Source organism: Gavialis gangeticus, unplaced genomic scaffold (assembly GCF_001723915.1).
Source record: "Gavialis gangeticus isolate Ggan-Ray unplaced genomic scaffold, GavGan_comp1, whole genome shotgun sequence".
Classification (NCBI taxonomy): domain Eukaryota; kingdom Metazoa; phylum Chordata; order Crocodylia; family Gavialidae; genus Gavialis; species Gavialis gangeticus.
In genome coordinates, this window is record NW_017729006.1 from 46,378,445 (window position 1) to 46,394,428 (window position 15,984).

Genomic DNA, 15,984 nt, shown 5'->3' on the forward strand with positions numbered 1-15,984 from the left:
TCCTGGTGTGGTGGTCTGTAGTAGATCCCCACTACCAAGTCCCTTTCCTCTCAGCCCCCTTGTATTCTGATGCACAGTACTCCTCAACCCACAACCCCTCCACCACTACTGGTGCCCCTCACTCATGACCTGCAGCCCCCTACCCCACCAAGCCTTGCCAAAGAAGACCACCAGCTGCTAGGGCTACAGGGCTAGGGAACTGGGTCCACAGCCCCCTGCACCTGCTTGGCTCCCACTCCCCCAAAGGTGGCACTGCTGGAGCGGAGCCCATGGGGGGAGGGAAACAGGCTGCTTGCTGCTTGCTCAGGGCTTCTTGCCCTGCTGCCCTCCCCCCGGGAGCCTCCAGGGCCCAGCGGGTGGGGCGCAGCATAGAAGGGCATAGCAGGGCAGGGTAGGGAGGCTCAGTGCTGCTGCCGGGAGCCCCACATTACCATGGCAAGGTGCTCCATGCCCATCCAGCTGCAGCAAGGGACACAACTTCATGCCACCACACCTGCTGCTGCCAGACAGGCAGGGGATGCCTCTCCATGTTGGCACAGGGCTCCCAACAGGAGCACCATGCCTCCTTGCCCTGCTCTGCCCTGCCACTCCGGGTCCTGCCTGCTGAGCCACAGAAGCCCCAGGGGTAGGCCAGCAGGGCAGAGAGCCCTGAGCCCACAATGGGCTGCCCACATCTGCCACCCTCCTATGCACAAATCTGGGGGGCACATGTCCCCCCGGGAGTGCATGCAATGGTGGGGAGCTGGCCCTCCTGCCACCCTCAGATGAGCCACCTGCTGTTCCATCCTGTTCCCAAGCTGGGCCCTATGGCCACACATTCCCAGACTCCAGGCTCCATGCACCACTTTGGCTGGGCAGCACCCCTAGCCCCAGCCCTGAAATTCTCTCTCTCCCTCACTATAGGGGCCCCATTTCCCACCCCCCCAAAAAAAAACTTACTTGCAGGGAACTGCGGGAGCTACTCTCCACATTGCCTGCCTGATTGCCCTCTTCCCATTCTCCCCAGCCCCTTGCAGGCCAGAAATCTGCCAACCTGCAAGGGTAAAGCCACTGTTTCCCACATTTTTCTCCTTTAAAAGACTAACATCTGTGTTTTTCTCCTTAAAATAAGAAAATCCACATTTTTCTATCTTTTTCCATGCTGAGCAGAAAACCCGGATCCCTGGACATAACACACCTTGGTGTGTTGGAATTTCTAGTCCTATCTTATGTATCATCCCATAAATTTATCAATTTCAGTCTTAAAGCAATTCAGTTCTTTCTTCCACTGTTTGACTCAGAAGACCATTCCAAAACTTCACTCTGATTGTTGGAAATATTCTAGGTTCCTGTCTACTTGGCAATGAAGAGATACATGTAGACAATGGCAGGAAGGGCATATCACTAAAGGAGTATACAAAGAAATACCACAAACATGTGGCAACAAAGCCAGAAAGCTAAAGCAAAAAAAAAAAGTTACAATTGGCAAGAAAGGCTAAAAGATGAGAAGAGGCAGTTTTAGAAACATGCCATATGATAAAGAAAGACGAGTGAAACCGTTGGGCTGCTGCTTAATGGACAAGGTGAGTTAGGGGCTGCTGCTCATTAGAGAAAGTGAATTATTGATGGAGTATGCACATAATGTAGAGCTGCTCAATGCCACCTTTTTCAGTCTTCCCAAAAAGGCTAGAAAAGCAGTGATCAGCTGACTAACAAAATTACCGTAAATAGAAAGGGGCAGTGGTGGATCCAAGATTTGGAAAAGAGGGGTGAATTCTTACTACCAGAGTCTTCCCCACACCAGCTGTTAGGGACACACTGCCACAGCAGCCTCTGAAGATTTTTTTTAAGTCCCCAAAGCACATAAAAATCCCTACCTTCCTCTCTATGCTCAGAGGCACATTCCTTCCACATGAAGGGCGGGGGTGATTTTTACATGCTTTGGAGACTTTAAAATTGTCTCCAGAGGCTCCCAGGCTAGATCTAATCCAAAAGTGAAGGTGTAGGTACACCACTGCACCCCTTCTGAATCTGGCCCTGGAAAGGGGGTAGGACTGCAGTTCATGACAGGTAAGGTAAAGAATGCACAGTGTACTTATGACAACATTGAAATAATATAAGTCAATAGTGCTTGACAGAATTCAGTCTAGATTATTGACAGAACTAGCTGAAGAAGACACATGCAGATGACTCCAAGCTGGGGAGAGTTGTAGATAGGCTGGAGGGTAGTGCTAGGATTCAGAGTGACCTAGACAGATTGGAGGATTGGGCCAAAAAAAAATCTCATGAGATTCAACAAGGACAAATGCAAAGTCCAGCACTTATGATAGAACAATCCCATGCACCAGTACAGGCTGAGGGCTGACTAGCTGGGCACCAGCTCTACAAAAAAGGACCTGGGAGTTACAGTGGACAATAAGCTGAATATGAGCCAGCAGTGTGCCCTTGGTGCCAAAGCTAATAGCATACTGGGCTGCATTGGTTGGTGTGTTGCCAGTAGCTCAAGGGAAGTAATTATTCCTCTGTATTCAGCAGTGGTGAGGCCACATCTGGAGTACAGTGTTCAGTATTGGGCCCCCCGCTGCAGAAAGGATGTGGACAAATTGGAGACAATCCAACAGAGGCCAAGAAAAATGGTTAGGAGGTGGGGGACGTGACTTACGAGCAGGGATCCAGGTTTTCCATTTCCCATGGAATAATGGAGAAAACCACGATTTCCCTTTTTAGCTGAGAAATCCGTGAATTCTGCTTTTGCAAAGAGCTCTTGCAGGCTGGCACAGCTCCAGCCTGCAAGAAGTGATTGCAGAAAGGGCAGGAAACTCCCAGTTCAACCGGAGGGGGAGGGAGAGGAGGAAGGGCAGGGCCTGAGCCTCTGAGTCAGCCAAGGCTGGGCTCAGGCTCAGACTTGCTGTCTGCCCTTCGATCCTAAAGCAGGGGTGGGCAAAATGTGGCCCGCAGGCTGGATGCGACCCACCAGACTGTTCTATCCGGCCCACGGGGCCCCTAAAAAATTTAGAAAATTAATAGTTATCTGCCCCTGGCTGCCTGTCATGCAGTCCTTGATGGCTTGCCAAAACTCAGTGAGTGGCCCTCCACCCAAAATAATTGCCTGCCTCTGTCCTAGAGGTAATTGGGGTTTGGGGCTGTAGGGCAGGGCTGGGGAAGGTGGCTGGCGGCTGAGTGAGTGGGGGCTGATGCCGGCCCTAGGCGGCACACCACAGCCAGGAGCAGGGCCAGGGGGTGAGGGTAGGGGTGCCCCTCTGTGGGAGGCTTTGTGGGCAAGCGATAAGGGGCACGGTGTGGTGGTGCCCGCCATGTGCAGGCCACACACATGCCACCCAGCTGGCTGCCTGGGGGAGGGGGAGGCTCACATGCGGCTGGCTGCACAGCTCCATACTTGGCTCTGCAGTGGCGGCAAGGGATGGTGGCTGTGGGGGGCGTGGGAGACTTGCACGCAGTGGCTGCTTCAACTTATTTATGGGGCCATGCCAGCGGTGATGGCTGCTGTGTACAAAACCTCCTTGCGCTGTTGCAGAGCTGTGCCCAGCCACAGGGGGGCAGCGGCAGTGTGGTGGCGGCGTGGGATGGTGGTGGGGATGGCTGCATGCCGCCCAGCTGTCACCACACTGCCCCCGGCTGCACAGCTCTGGGCATGGCTCCGTGGCAGCACAGGGAGGTTTTGTACGCAGCGGCTGTCACAGCTGGCATGGCCCCACAGGTAAGCGGCAGCGTGCAAGCTCCCCCCGCCCCCCACAGCCACCATCCCTTGCCGCTGCTGCAGAGCTGGCCATGGAGCTGTGCAGCCAGCTGTATACAAGCCTCCCCCTCCCCCTCCCCTGGGCAGCTGGCCGGGCAACATTTGTGCTGGCCATACATGGTGGGCACCACCACACCACGCCCCACGTCACTTGCCTGCAAAGCCCCTCACAGAGGGCAACCCCTGCCCTCACCCCCTGGCCCTGCTTCTGGCTGCGGTGTGCCGCCTGAGGCTGGCAGCACCCCTGCTCCCTCAGCCCCCAGCCACCTTTCCCAGCCCTGCCCTATAGCCCCCAAGCCCCACTTGCCTCTAGGATCCAGGGGCAAAGGGCATGGCTCTGTGGTGGCAGTGCTTGCCTGCAAAGCCACCCCCGCCCCCCCCAGCCAGCACACAACCACCAACACCCCACACTGCCATGGAGCTGTGCAGCTGGTCGCAGGGCATAAGCAGCAGTGCAGTGGTGGCTGCTGCATGCAAGGCCCCCTTTCCACCCCCCAGCCAGGCGGCACGTATGTGGTCCACACACGGTTGCTGCCAGTGCGCTGCTGCTGCCGTGCCTTGTGCCACTTGCCCACAAAGCTGTGTGGGTGGCCATGGGATGGTAGCGCAGGGTGCAGTAGCGGAGTTGTGGTGACGGCCTCCATGTGCGAACCCCCTGCCAGGCCAGCCAGCGCGTGTGTGGCCCATGGAGTGGCACCCCTGCCCTCATCCCCTTGCCCTGCTCCTGGGAGTGGGCACAGGGGCATGCTCCCCCGCTTCTTGTTCTACCCCCCAAGCACCTTACCTTTCCCTTGCCCTGCCCTGCCCCTTCCCCCCACGCACTTACTTGCTGGGGTGGGTGTCAGTGTCTGTGTGTGCCTTTGTGTCTGTATGTCTGTGTCTGGGGGGCCTCACTGCTGCATCAGGAGGCCTGTTGAGGTTGTGGCAGGGAGTGTGGGGCAGCGCTGTGGGGGGCCTTTAATTTTTTTCACAGATTTTGGGTTTTTAATCAGAGAACTTGCTATTTTAAATCAGAGAATTTGCAATTTTTAATCAGAAAAAACCAGGATCCCTGCTTATGAGGAAAGACTGAGGGAACTGGGCTTCTAGAGAAGAGGAGACTAAGATGGGTTTTAATAGCAGCTTTCAAGTACCTGAAGAGGGTCTTGAAAGAGATGACCAAACAAGGAACAATGGTCTCAAGTTGCAGCAAGGGAAGTTTAGTTTAGATATTAGGAAGAATTTTTGCACTAGGAGGGTAGTAAAACACTGGAACAGGTTACCCAGAGAGGTGGTGGAAGCTCCATTCTGGGAGGTTTTCAAAACCTGGCTAGACAAAGCTTTAGACGGGATGATCTAGTTGGGGCTGGTCCTGCTTTGAGCAAGGGGTTGGGCTAGATGACCCTTCCAACTCTAACTTTCTATAATTCTGAGAAATCTCAAAGTCACTGGCATTAATAAAAAAAACCTAATGAATGACAGATCAAGAACCAGAAAACAAGAGAAGGGCAACATAAAACAATCTAAAAATAGAAAAGGGAGAACCTGAAGAATTATAGACCTATCAGTCCAACTTCAATGTCTGGGAAGTTATTAAAAAAATTATAAAACAGTCAGTTTAAAAACCTATGGATAATGTGAAGTGATATCTACTATCCTATATGTATTGTTTATAAAGAACAATTTGCATTAAAGCAACTTGACTCCTTTTTTGACAGGGTTAATATACCTGGAGTTCGGTAAAATTTTTGACAGAGTTCTAAATGTCGTTATCATAAGCAAGCTGCAGAAGTGTGAGCTAGCTACAGCCACCATTGGGTGGATACATAATTGTTTGAATAACTGCAAGATAAATGTAACTATAAAAGGACAGATTATATACTTGAAAGAAATCTCAAGTGTCATACAGGGATCTGTTCTTGGCTCAGTGCTGCTTAACATTTGTACTGATTTGGGGTGGGAAATGGAGAATTGTAGGCTGGTCAGCCTGACTTCAGTACTTTGGAAGTTATTGGAGCAAATTATGTAATACTCAATTTATAAATACCTGGAGGAGGAAAGGGTGATCATTAGCAGCTGGCATGGATTTGTTGAAAACAAAGCATGTCAAACCACCTTGATTTCCTTTGACAAGGTAACTTGGTTGGACAGAGGAAATGCAGCAGACATCATATACTTGAGCTTTTGTGTGGCTTTTAATATGTGACATTCTTTTAAGTAAGCTTAAGAAATGATGGCTATATAGAATTACTGTGAGGTGAATGTATAATTAGCTGACTAACAGGCAGAGAGCAGCTTTTAATGGATCAATGTCCAAATAGCAGGAGGTTTCAAGTGGGATTCTACATGGTCCTGTCCCAGGTCCAGTGCTATTTAACATGTTTGTTAATTTTTTGTGCGCCAGAATAGAGAGTTTCCTGATCAAGCTTGCAGATGAAAAAATCTGGGAAGGACTGCAAATTCTTTGAAGCATAGGAATAAAATTCTAAAGGATCCTGATAGATTGGAAGACTGCACTAGACAACAGAATAAATTTCAATAAAAGCCAATTTAAGGTACCACTTAGGAAAGAACGACCAAATGCACAAATACAGAATGGGAAATGATTGACTAGACAGCAGCATCATTGAGAAGCTTTGGTAGATAACAGGCTTAACATGACACAGAAATGTGATGTAGTTGCCAAGAAGGCAGATGGTGCTGGTTAAGCCTCCAATAGAGTCCTGTATCCGTTTTGGGCATTACATTTAAACAGGAAGTAGAGTAGAGAGGATTCGGAGATACACAACAAAGATGGTAATGGCGGTTGGAATGAAAGCCGTTTGAGGAAAGGCTGAAGAAACAAAATACATCTAGTCTGGAAAAAAGGAGATTAAGAGTAGATGGGATAGCTGTTTTCAAATACTTGAACAGCTGCTATAAAAAGATGGAGAACAAGTATTCTCTTTTGCCAAAGAGAGCAGGACAAGAATTGGGGGGGGTTACTGCCGCAAAGCAGTTTTAGATTAAATCTAAGTAAAAACTTGCAAACAGCAGAAGTGGAACAAGATGCCTGGAATTGTGGAATCTTCCTTTAAGATTTTTATAGAAGGGGTTTGCTAGACATCTGTCTAGGCTAGTTTAAGAACAATGAATCCTGCATTTTTGAAGGGGGTTGAACTAGATGACCTTTGAGTTCCTATGCAATTCTAGGCTTCTTTTATTCAGGGCTATATGGTTTGGCATGGAAATTGATTATTTAACTTTCACTCTGCCTCTTATATGTAAAATGCATTATGAGATTTGTCATTATTAAACTGAGTGTTGTTTTTTGAACTAATAAAATGAGAAAATCTTTCTCTCTTACACATTCAGCTATCTATAAATCAAAGAAGATTTTTTAAGTAAAAACAGAAGCTAACTTAAATTATGCAGGAATGTGAACAACAAACAATATAACAAGAAAAATAAACCAAACAGTACAGTGCATGACTTCTTTAGAAGTTATGTCTAGGATCACTTTATTTGTGAGCTACATCTCTCAGATGCTGTAATTATGTGCAGTCACTAGGATTATTAAAGCTCCCTACAAAGCCTTTTAACACCTGTGTAACTTTACAAAGCCTTTGTTGAGCTTCTGAGATTATTTGCATGTGAATTTTTTGTTTGGATAACTCAAACTGTTTGTTCTACAAACCGTTTAACATATGTTAGTCATTACTTTCTAATCTTTACGTTTTGGTATGGCCTTTTAATCCAAGGGAATTAGGGTGAAATTCTATTACCATTTGTATGCTAAAGTGGCAGTTTTCTTGCCATACAAATGATCTCTTTAGTGCAGTTTGCAATTATATTTCCCCTGAAGCATGGGTACACAATCATATTCATGCAGACTGAGTATATGCAGTAGGCTATGCACTGGCCCAGCAGGTACACAGCTGTGCACACTGGTTATGGCCATATAGGTCATGAAGAATCCTCCTATATTTTAGACCCAGTGCCTGAGTGGCTTTATGCAGGAAATAGGAGAGCCAGGTTCTATTTTCCTTTTGCCCAGAGTGTTTGAACTTGCATCTCTTTGATCTCCCGAAACAGTGCACTAACTACCTGGCTATAGGTTAGGCACTATCCAGTGTCTTCTTTGAAGCTAAGTTACTGTCCCTTGCATTTAATAGTCATTTGCTAAAATGGATGGAGGGCAACGCAGTGGGGAAGTACATAAAGTGAAATAGAATTGTGTTATTAATATGCAAAAAAAATTCCCAAAATGTCCATTAATGCAAAACTGTTGTTGAGTTAATGTAATGGTTAAGAAGTTCAGAAGTATGCCACTGCTCTCTCATGCCTTTGCAACCTGAACTTGGCCACATTGCATATATGTATGTTACAGCAGAAGAGTTACCATATTCAGTTAATTCATTTGGCATCTTGTTAGCAAATAGTCATTTATGTACACTGCCAGTAAATCACACCCTTGTTTCAGATCCTTTTTTTCTGGAGGCTTTGGATGTTTCCAGAGTTTTTGAGAAAGCAGGGTTGTACTGTACTAGAAAATAGTACCCCCTGCCCAAGTATGCTAGGATACAGTTGCTGTGGGAACCAAAAGTTTGTATTTCATGACTTTTGTGCACAAGCTGGATAAAGCTTAGCTGTAAACGTTACATTAACATCGTTTTTTGCATTTACTTATAAAGAGGAAAATCTCCATCAAGACGTTCTCTATTGTTTAGGAAAATGACACCAAGGAAAAGGAATTTAACTTTTCTCAGAGATCAGCACTGCAGGGGCAGCTTTATAGCTTTGCCGTCACTGAGTGTGTACAATGGTGAGGGCTCTGTCTGTCGGTGGAACAAAGATTTTATTGTGACCAGCTGGCTGAAGAATTTCTTCAGTCACCGTGACTCCATCACAGAAAATTTGGCTTACAAGAAAATACTGAGCACAGAGTGGGAAACAAGATGCCTACATCAGAATGAGTGATGGAGGGAAAGAACCAGGCCAAGCTGACGCAGCAGCTGTTTTTCTATTGTATTGTTACATATGCCCCATATGTCATCTGATTGAAAAGTTTACTGTGTTAGATTTCATATGTAGAAATATACAGAAAAGCAGAACCTAAGGTTTTTTCTGAGGTCAGAATATGAAAACAAGACTTGTCCAAATGTATTATACAGCAGAGACTTCACTGTCAAATGATCATTTATAGTTCCATACCTGGCCAAGCTACTAGATTAGAAACAGACATTACACATAAAACAGTTTAAGTGATCAGAAACCAATTTAAACATGTAACAGAATAGATGTTCAGTGTACATAAACCAGTTTGAAAATGGCTGAAATTGGTTTGAGATAAACCTGGTTGAATGTAATATCAGACTGAACTGATTTGGGTCAAACTGGTTTATGCAATGTCTGTCCCAGACCTCTTCTTGGTTTAAGTTAAATCAGAGTCCTCCAGCATCCTAGATGCTTTGTAACCCTGGGTGGGGCTCCGCTCTCTGCTCTAGCCCAGGAGGGCTGGCCTGCCCCTCTGCTCCCTGGCTGGAGCTCCAGCAGAGACTGAAGGTACAGTGTTGTCTGACTGGCTTCTTCCTGCTCCCCACCCCATCCCTCATAACTCCCTGCTCAAGCAGGAATTCCCCACTCCCCTCTGCCTTACATAGATACCTCTCAGCATTAACTAGCATATGACATGCTGGCTATGGTCCATGCTGTGGGAGACAGGACAGAGGCAGACAAGACAGTGTTGGCTTAGGGCTTTTTGGAGCTCATCAACAGGTAGCTAGTAATGTCCCCCCATTCCTTCCTTGGAAAAAATTGTTTAAGAAGAGCTTGAACTAATGAGAGAGGCTTTTCTTTTGTTTGATGAGCTGATAAATACTAACAACTCCCTGTGTAACTCCCTGGTGTGTAACTCAATGCTCTGTTATCAACAATGAGGGGGTGGGAAACCCTACCTAATCAGAGCATCATGCCAGGACCTGGCCACCACCCCGCCTTAGGTCAGCACTATGGAAGGGAAGGGAGAGCTGCTCTAGCACCCCCCTCCCCCGCTTGTAACCTGAGCCACTGCAGGCATGTTTCTGCATTTCTTCAGTCCAGAGGGGATGTCTGTACAGTTACAAACCAGTTTAGCCTAGCCAGGTTAGATTAACCTGCACAGATGGAATCAATTCAGGCTCAGGCTCAGGCTCAGGCTTTTTGAATGTCTGTCCCTAGCCCTACTGAAGCTTTCAGCACTTTTGAGTTCCTTTCATTAGTGGTACAAAAGCTCTTGTACCATTTAGTAATTTTTATCCACGATAGCATTGATATGATTTTTAAAAAATCTTTTTTTGTTACAAAAATGTGCATCAGAGCTGGCATCTTGTTCTGTAGAAAAATGAGGACTGATACTATGGTTTCAGGTATGAAGGTAGCAGACTTTTGCTGGATTTGTTTTACTAGCTCTTTTTAAACTCTGTGAACCAAATTGCAGCCTTTAGAATAGAAATGTGGACTCATGAGCAACAAAGCCAGGAGCAGAGGTGAAGTGGCCACAGTCTGTGGCCTGGGTGGCAGGGGCTGATTTCAAAAGCAGTTGTAGCTGGGCCAGCAACAGCTGCCATTTTTGCACTTCATCTTAAATGGGCACCCAGGACTTGCGCCCCAGTTACCCACTGCTTATTACACTGTTGGTAACGAGGCGCTCAACCTGTGTCAAACAAATAGGCATAATACTTCAAAATACTGGTCACTACAGCTACCTGCAATAGTGTGCAATAGTTAATTCCTTCAGCACTGGCCCTTATATCTTATATTGCAGATACCATCAAGCTCTCCTTCAACAGCATTAAAGAATGTAAGGTACAGAACTGCAGCCCTCCCTCCACAGGGACACAAAAAGTGGGCATGTTCTTCCCCTGTGCTCTACCATCTGTCCCTGACGTACCTGCTGTGGAATAGTCAGAGCCTGGCACTCCCTATTTTTTTCCTGAGGCAATTAGAAACACCCAAACACTGCTGGAGGCCCATTGTTTTACTCTCTGAATAAAGCAAATTTTAAATAAAGCTGGATTAGGTAAAGGAAGTTATAAGTTAACTTATGAACTATCAATTGAAGCTTATACATTCATTTACACATTATAAACTTATACATTATGTATAATGTATAGATATATAGTTTATGTATTTAATCTAACATGCCTGCAATTTACAAACATGCATTTTTGTTATGCAAGAAAGAGGATTTGGTAATATATTTGATTGGACCAAGTATGTAGCTGGGCATTTTGTACTCAAAAGCTTGTCTAATGTCTCTTCCAAATATAGAGATGCTACTGAACAAAACTTGCTTCTCACAAATATCCTAGATCATCACAGTTGCAACAATACTGTGATCCTATTTCATGTTTATATGTTCATTCTTACTCATTCAGAATTTGTGTCATCAGAGAAGTAATTTGTTAGTAAAATTAAACTATACTAAACTAGTATTTGACACTATTTTCCTTTATGATTCAACTAATTATTTGGATTTATAAATATTAAGTACTCCAAAGCACTTAAAATCTTTATTTTGAGTAAAACTCCAAAACATGTTCTTTCCATTTTAACAAATCTTTAAATCTTTGGAATCTCATTACTCTGTGAGGTCTGACCCTCCATAAAAAGCAATCCACAGCTAGCTAAATTTTCATTTTCCATAATTTTTCATGAAGTCCACATGAAAACTTCAGAGGGATGAAGTTGTGGCTGATAGCAAACTTATTTACAAGCCAGTGAGTACATGTGTGCTTTACTGCTGTTGACTAATTAGCTCTGCAGTAAAGCATCACTGTCCACATGTGCACTGCTATTAGGGTACAGTAAATTAATTAATTCTGCCATAATATAATACTATCTTATGACAGAGTAATTCACTGCAAGCAAACGTTTGTGGATGGTAATTGCCGGGTGCAAATTGCACCCGGTTATCCCAGGCAGTTGGGGGCCAAACCCCCAGGTCCTGCCTGGCACTACCCGACACCACTACCTTCAGCCTAAGACTGAACCCCTGTGCACCCTGCCAGCCCAGGGCTGTTCCACCCCAGCTCTAATTGCTGTGGTCCCAGGTGCATGTGTAGACACTGCACCCAGGACAAGTTAGCTAGCATGAACTGCTCCAAAGTTTACGTCACTTTAGCATGTGTAGATACACGCAGTGACAGCTTAAGATCCTCCAACAGCCTCAGGCTGTGCTGAAGTGTTTGTGTTGTGGGCAAAATACAGCCTGCGGGCTGGTTCCAACCCACCAGCTGATTGGATATAGCCCACAGGCAGACACCCACCAGTTAATTGTATCCAGCCTGGCAGTGGCTGCCCCTGCTGTGCTCTGCATGGGGCTGAGTCTTTCCCACGTGGGGCAGCAAATGCTGCACTCCCAGCCTCCCCCACTGAAGGGCTCCAGCCCTGGCCAGCAGGCACAGCTTGTGTATGGCTGGGTGGAGGAGCCCAAGGATGCAGATGGGACGTGAAGGAACCCAGCTGCTCACAAAGCCCCACCAGGCTGGCACAGGATAGGCAGGTGGGGTGGGAGCAGCAGCAGCAGCAGGAGTCAGCATGGGTTCTGCTGCAGCCCCATCATGCAGCCATGGGACAGGGAGGTGGGGTGGAGTGGGAGCAGCAGCAGGAGCCAAAGCGGGCTTGGCTACACCTCTGCTGGGCAAGCACAGGACAGGCAGATGAGATGGAAGCAGCAGCAGGAGCCAGCGCAGGCTTGGCTGCAGCCTTGCCAGGCAAGCATGGGACAGAGACCAAGAGAGGTGGTCACCACTCTCCTGAAGGCTTCCCTTGCTGCCTGCCTGTGGCAGCTGCTTTCCCACCCCTTTGCAGTGCACTGTGAGCCTGGCAGGCAGTGGGCAGGGGAGAAGCTGGGAGGGGGGTAAGCCCCCAACATGTGCATGCCCAACCCCCCGACACTCCCCCACACCCCCACATACCCACCCATACACCCAGACACATCCTACACATACACCAACCCCCCCAAACACACACATCCCTCTCACATGCTCCCCCATGGCCCCTCACCGCCACCATGCCCACATATACACCCCATACCCCCACACACATTCCACACCCACACACATCCCACACATACACCCCCCATGCCCACTATACCCCACTCCACACACACACACAAACCACATACTCCCTCAACCACCGCCCACATACACCCCCATAACCCCCCATTTGGGCAAGGAAGACCCTGCTTTCTTTGGGCAAGGAAGCCCCTGCTGTGGGCTGTCCCATCTCCCAACTCACGTCCCATCTGCATCCTTGGATTCCTCCACCCAGCCATACACAAGCTGTGCCTGCTGGCCAGGGCTGGAGCCCTTCAGTGGGGGAGGCTGGGAGCACAGCATTTGCAGCCCCATGTGGGAATGGGCAGGACTCAGCCCCTGCTTCCTTTGGGCAAGGAAGCCCCTGCCCAAAGAAGAATTTCCTGGGTAAGGAGAGACTTCCAGTGGCAAAGGTCAGGGGTTAGGGGCAGGACTTCTGGTCCCAGGGTGGTGACCAGGGGGCAGGACGACTGCCAAGGGGTGGGGATACCCTTATGGCCTTCAATAGCTCGCCAAAACTCATCAAGCAGCTTTCCAGGATTAAATAATTGCCTACCCCTGGTATAAACCCTTCTTAATTCTGGTGAGGTTAAAGTCTTTGTTTTCATGAATTAAAAATGTCCATCAGAGATTCTACTTTGTTATACCATGTATATTTTGTGTTTTTTGTGTGGTAAGGGAAAGTAGTGATTGTGTGTCATTTTAGCCATTCGCAGTTTTATGATTGCAAGGCAGTTCTTTTCATCAACATGATTTAAAAGAATTATTATTTTTGACCTGCTCCATTCTGGGGTATTTTGATTTTCTTCCTTTTTCTTTCAGCCTTACATGCAGCTGCCCTTTCTGGCCATGTCAGCACTGTGAAATTGCTCTTAGAACATAACGCACAGGTAGATGCTACTGATGTCATGAAACACACTCCTCTTTTTCGAGCCTGTGAAATGGGACACAAAGAAGTGATACAGACACTTATTGAAGGTAAAGTGGCACAAATTTACAAACTCATTCAGAATTAAAAGACTTCTTTTTTTAGGCTCTGAAATAACTCATGTTGCTGGGTCCAAAGTTAACACTGTAGACCAGGGGCAGGCAAAATCTGGCCCACAAGCCAAATCAGGCCCACAGTGGACTCCATATCCCAGGAGCCCCTGCCCACCTCACTTTGCCCGGTTTCCATGGAGACCCCAGGAGTGACATCGCTATGACAGCGCAGAGCCAGGGTGCCTGGGTGGGGAGCTGCTCTGGGACTGGGGTCGTATGGTGACAGTGTGGTCCAGAGCCGGAGCAGAGCTGCAATCCACTACCTGCATACCCCGGGCAGAGGCACGCAGGAAGTGGATCGCGACTCTGTCCTGACTCCAAACTGTGCTATCACTACTGCAAGATCCCAGCCCCAGCTGTGGAGCAGCTCCCTGCCCGGCCACACGCCCTGCCAGTGCTGCTGGGGCTGTTGTCCATGGAAACCCTAGCCCCATGCTGTCATGGCTCTGCTGGGGTCTCCATGGAAACTGGCTGCAGTGATGTGGGCAGGGCCTGCTGCTGGGAAATGGAGTTGGGCTGCTAGCTAAATCTTTCATTTTGCCCACCTCTGCGGTAGAGAGTAGCATATGGATGGATGTGTGAGTTGGGGCACAAGTCCCAGGGGGAAGGGGCATAAGAATGAAGCAGTGGTGCCTCAGCCTCCCATCCTCAACTCACCCTGCTAATTTCAGCACCAGCCCTGGCAACAAGCAGCAGCAGTGAAGGAATGTGTCAGTGAGTGAAGGACATTCTGGGAAATGTAGATCTGTTGAGCAGCAGCAACTGGACTTCACAGCTTCTGGAGGGAGAATTTTTGGTGCCCAAAAAAGGAATTTTTGCCTGTTCAGCATTGGTTTCTTTGGCAAAAAAAATGAGGTGACATCTTCCCTCAGCAGCAGCAAACTCAGCTTCTGCTCCTGTGCACTGACCACTACCAGTGCCTACCAAGTCAAAGCAAAGAACTTACAAGAGGGGTGGAGAGGGAATGCCCTGGTTGCAGTCCAGACCAGTTATGCCTTTGTGTGAACAGAGAGATTTATGTAGAATATGACTCACAGAACAGTACTTCTAGATGCAGATGGTTTGCTATGTAGTGCAGAGTAAGGATAGAAAAACAAAATATATACCTGAAACAAAGATTTGTCCCTCCCTCTTAGTCTCTCCAAGTACATTTTAGCCTCTCAAAGCCTCAATAAGTATTTATTTTCTCTTTCCTGTGAATGAGACTAGATTAAACCTGTTTACCTTCTGTTCAGAGTAGGCTTATATTGTTGGGTCCTATTAAATTTGACTCTAGACTTTTTTAGACTCAAGGTACCCTTCATTAGACTGAGGACACTCCCCCATAACTTTTGTAAATTGAGTGGCACCCCATTTCAAAAACAAATTTAATTATTACAGTGCTTGCCTCCTTGTAGAGGGGTCAGGCAATGGGGCATGTGTTTGACACCCCTGAGTTAGATGACCATCTCCTACTGAAACTCCTAAGCACCCCAACCATTTTTGGAAAATTGGACTTAAGTTCTTACATCACGTGGACACTTCTGAATTTTTTACAATATTTCTCTAATTTATTATATGTATTCTGGAAATAACTTATTTTCCACTTCCTCTTATGTGCAAGACTTCTGGTTTTTTTACTTCTAATGTTCAAATGTTGTGGGTTTTTTTACAGGGGGAGCAAGAGTAGATTTGGTTGACCAAGATGGCCATTCTCCCCTTCACTGGGCCGCTTTGGGAGGAAATGCTGATGTATGCCAAATACTGATAGAAAATAAAATCAACCCGAATGTGCAGGATTATGCAGGAAGAACTCCCTTGCAATGTGCTGCATACGGAGGCTACATTAACTGCATGGTAGTGTTACTGGAAAATAACGCAGATCCAAATATTCAAGATAAAGAGGTGTGTAGTTTTTTTTCCCCCTAGTTGCCTTCCCCTGTGGGGCATGGTCCTTTTCCTAAGATCTTCTGAGTACATATTAACAAACAACTTCCCTGATGTTACAATAGCCAGTCATTTATAGTGCCCTCATCTTCCATACTTTTACCTATGGCAATATTATACAGCATTCTTGTGTTGCAGGTATTGTATATGTGAAGGTTGCAAGTGGCAATTTTGGTGCCTCCTTGGATAAATGGTTGCCTGTGAATGCAGAAGAGTAGGCTTAATGGCTTAGGAGGCCCCTTA

The 15,984-nt window shown here is 47.0% G+C and overlaps 1 protein-coding gene across 3 annotated transcripts in view; it reads left to right on the plus strand.

Moving 5' to 3' along the window:
- The window catches only part of INVS (inversin), a 262,266-nt gene that overhangs the window by 162,592 nt on the left and 83,690 nt on the right, over window positions 1-15,984 (plus strand). For all 3 annotated transcript variants that reach the window (XM_019509166.1, XM_019509165.1, XM_019509164.1), the window contains 2 exons: window positions 13,597-13,752; window positions 15,470-15,699. In XM_019509166.1, the coding sequence (XP_019364711.1) occupies window positions 13,597-13,752; window positions 15,470-15,699 (386 nt within the window). The remainder of the gene's footprint in view (window positions 1-13,596; window positions 13,753-15,469; window positions 15,700-15,984) is intronic.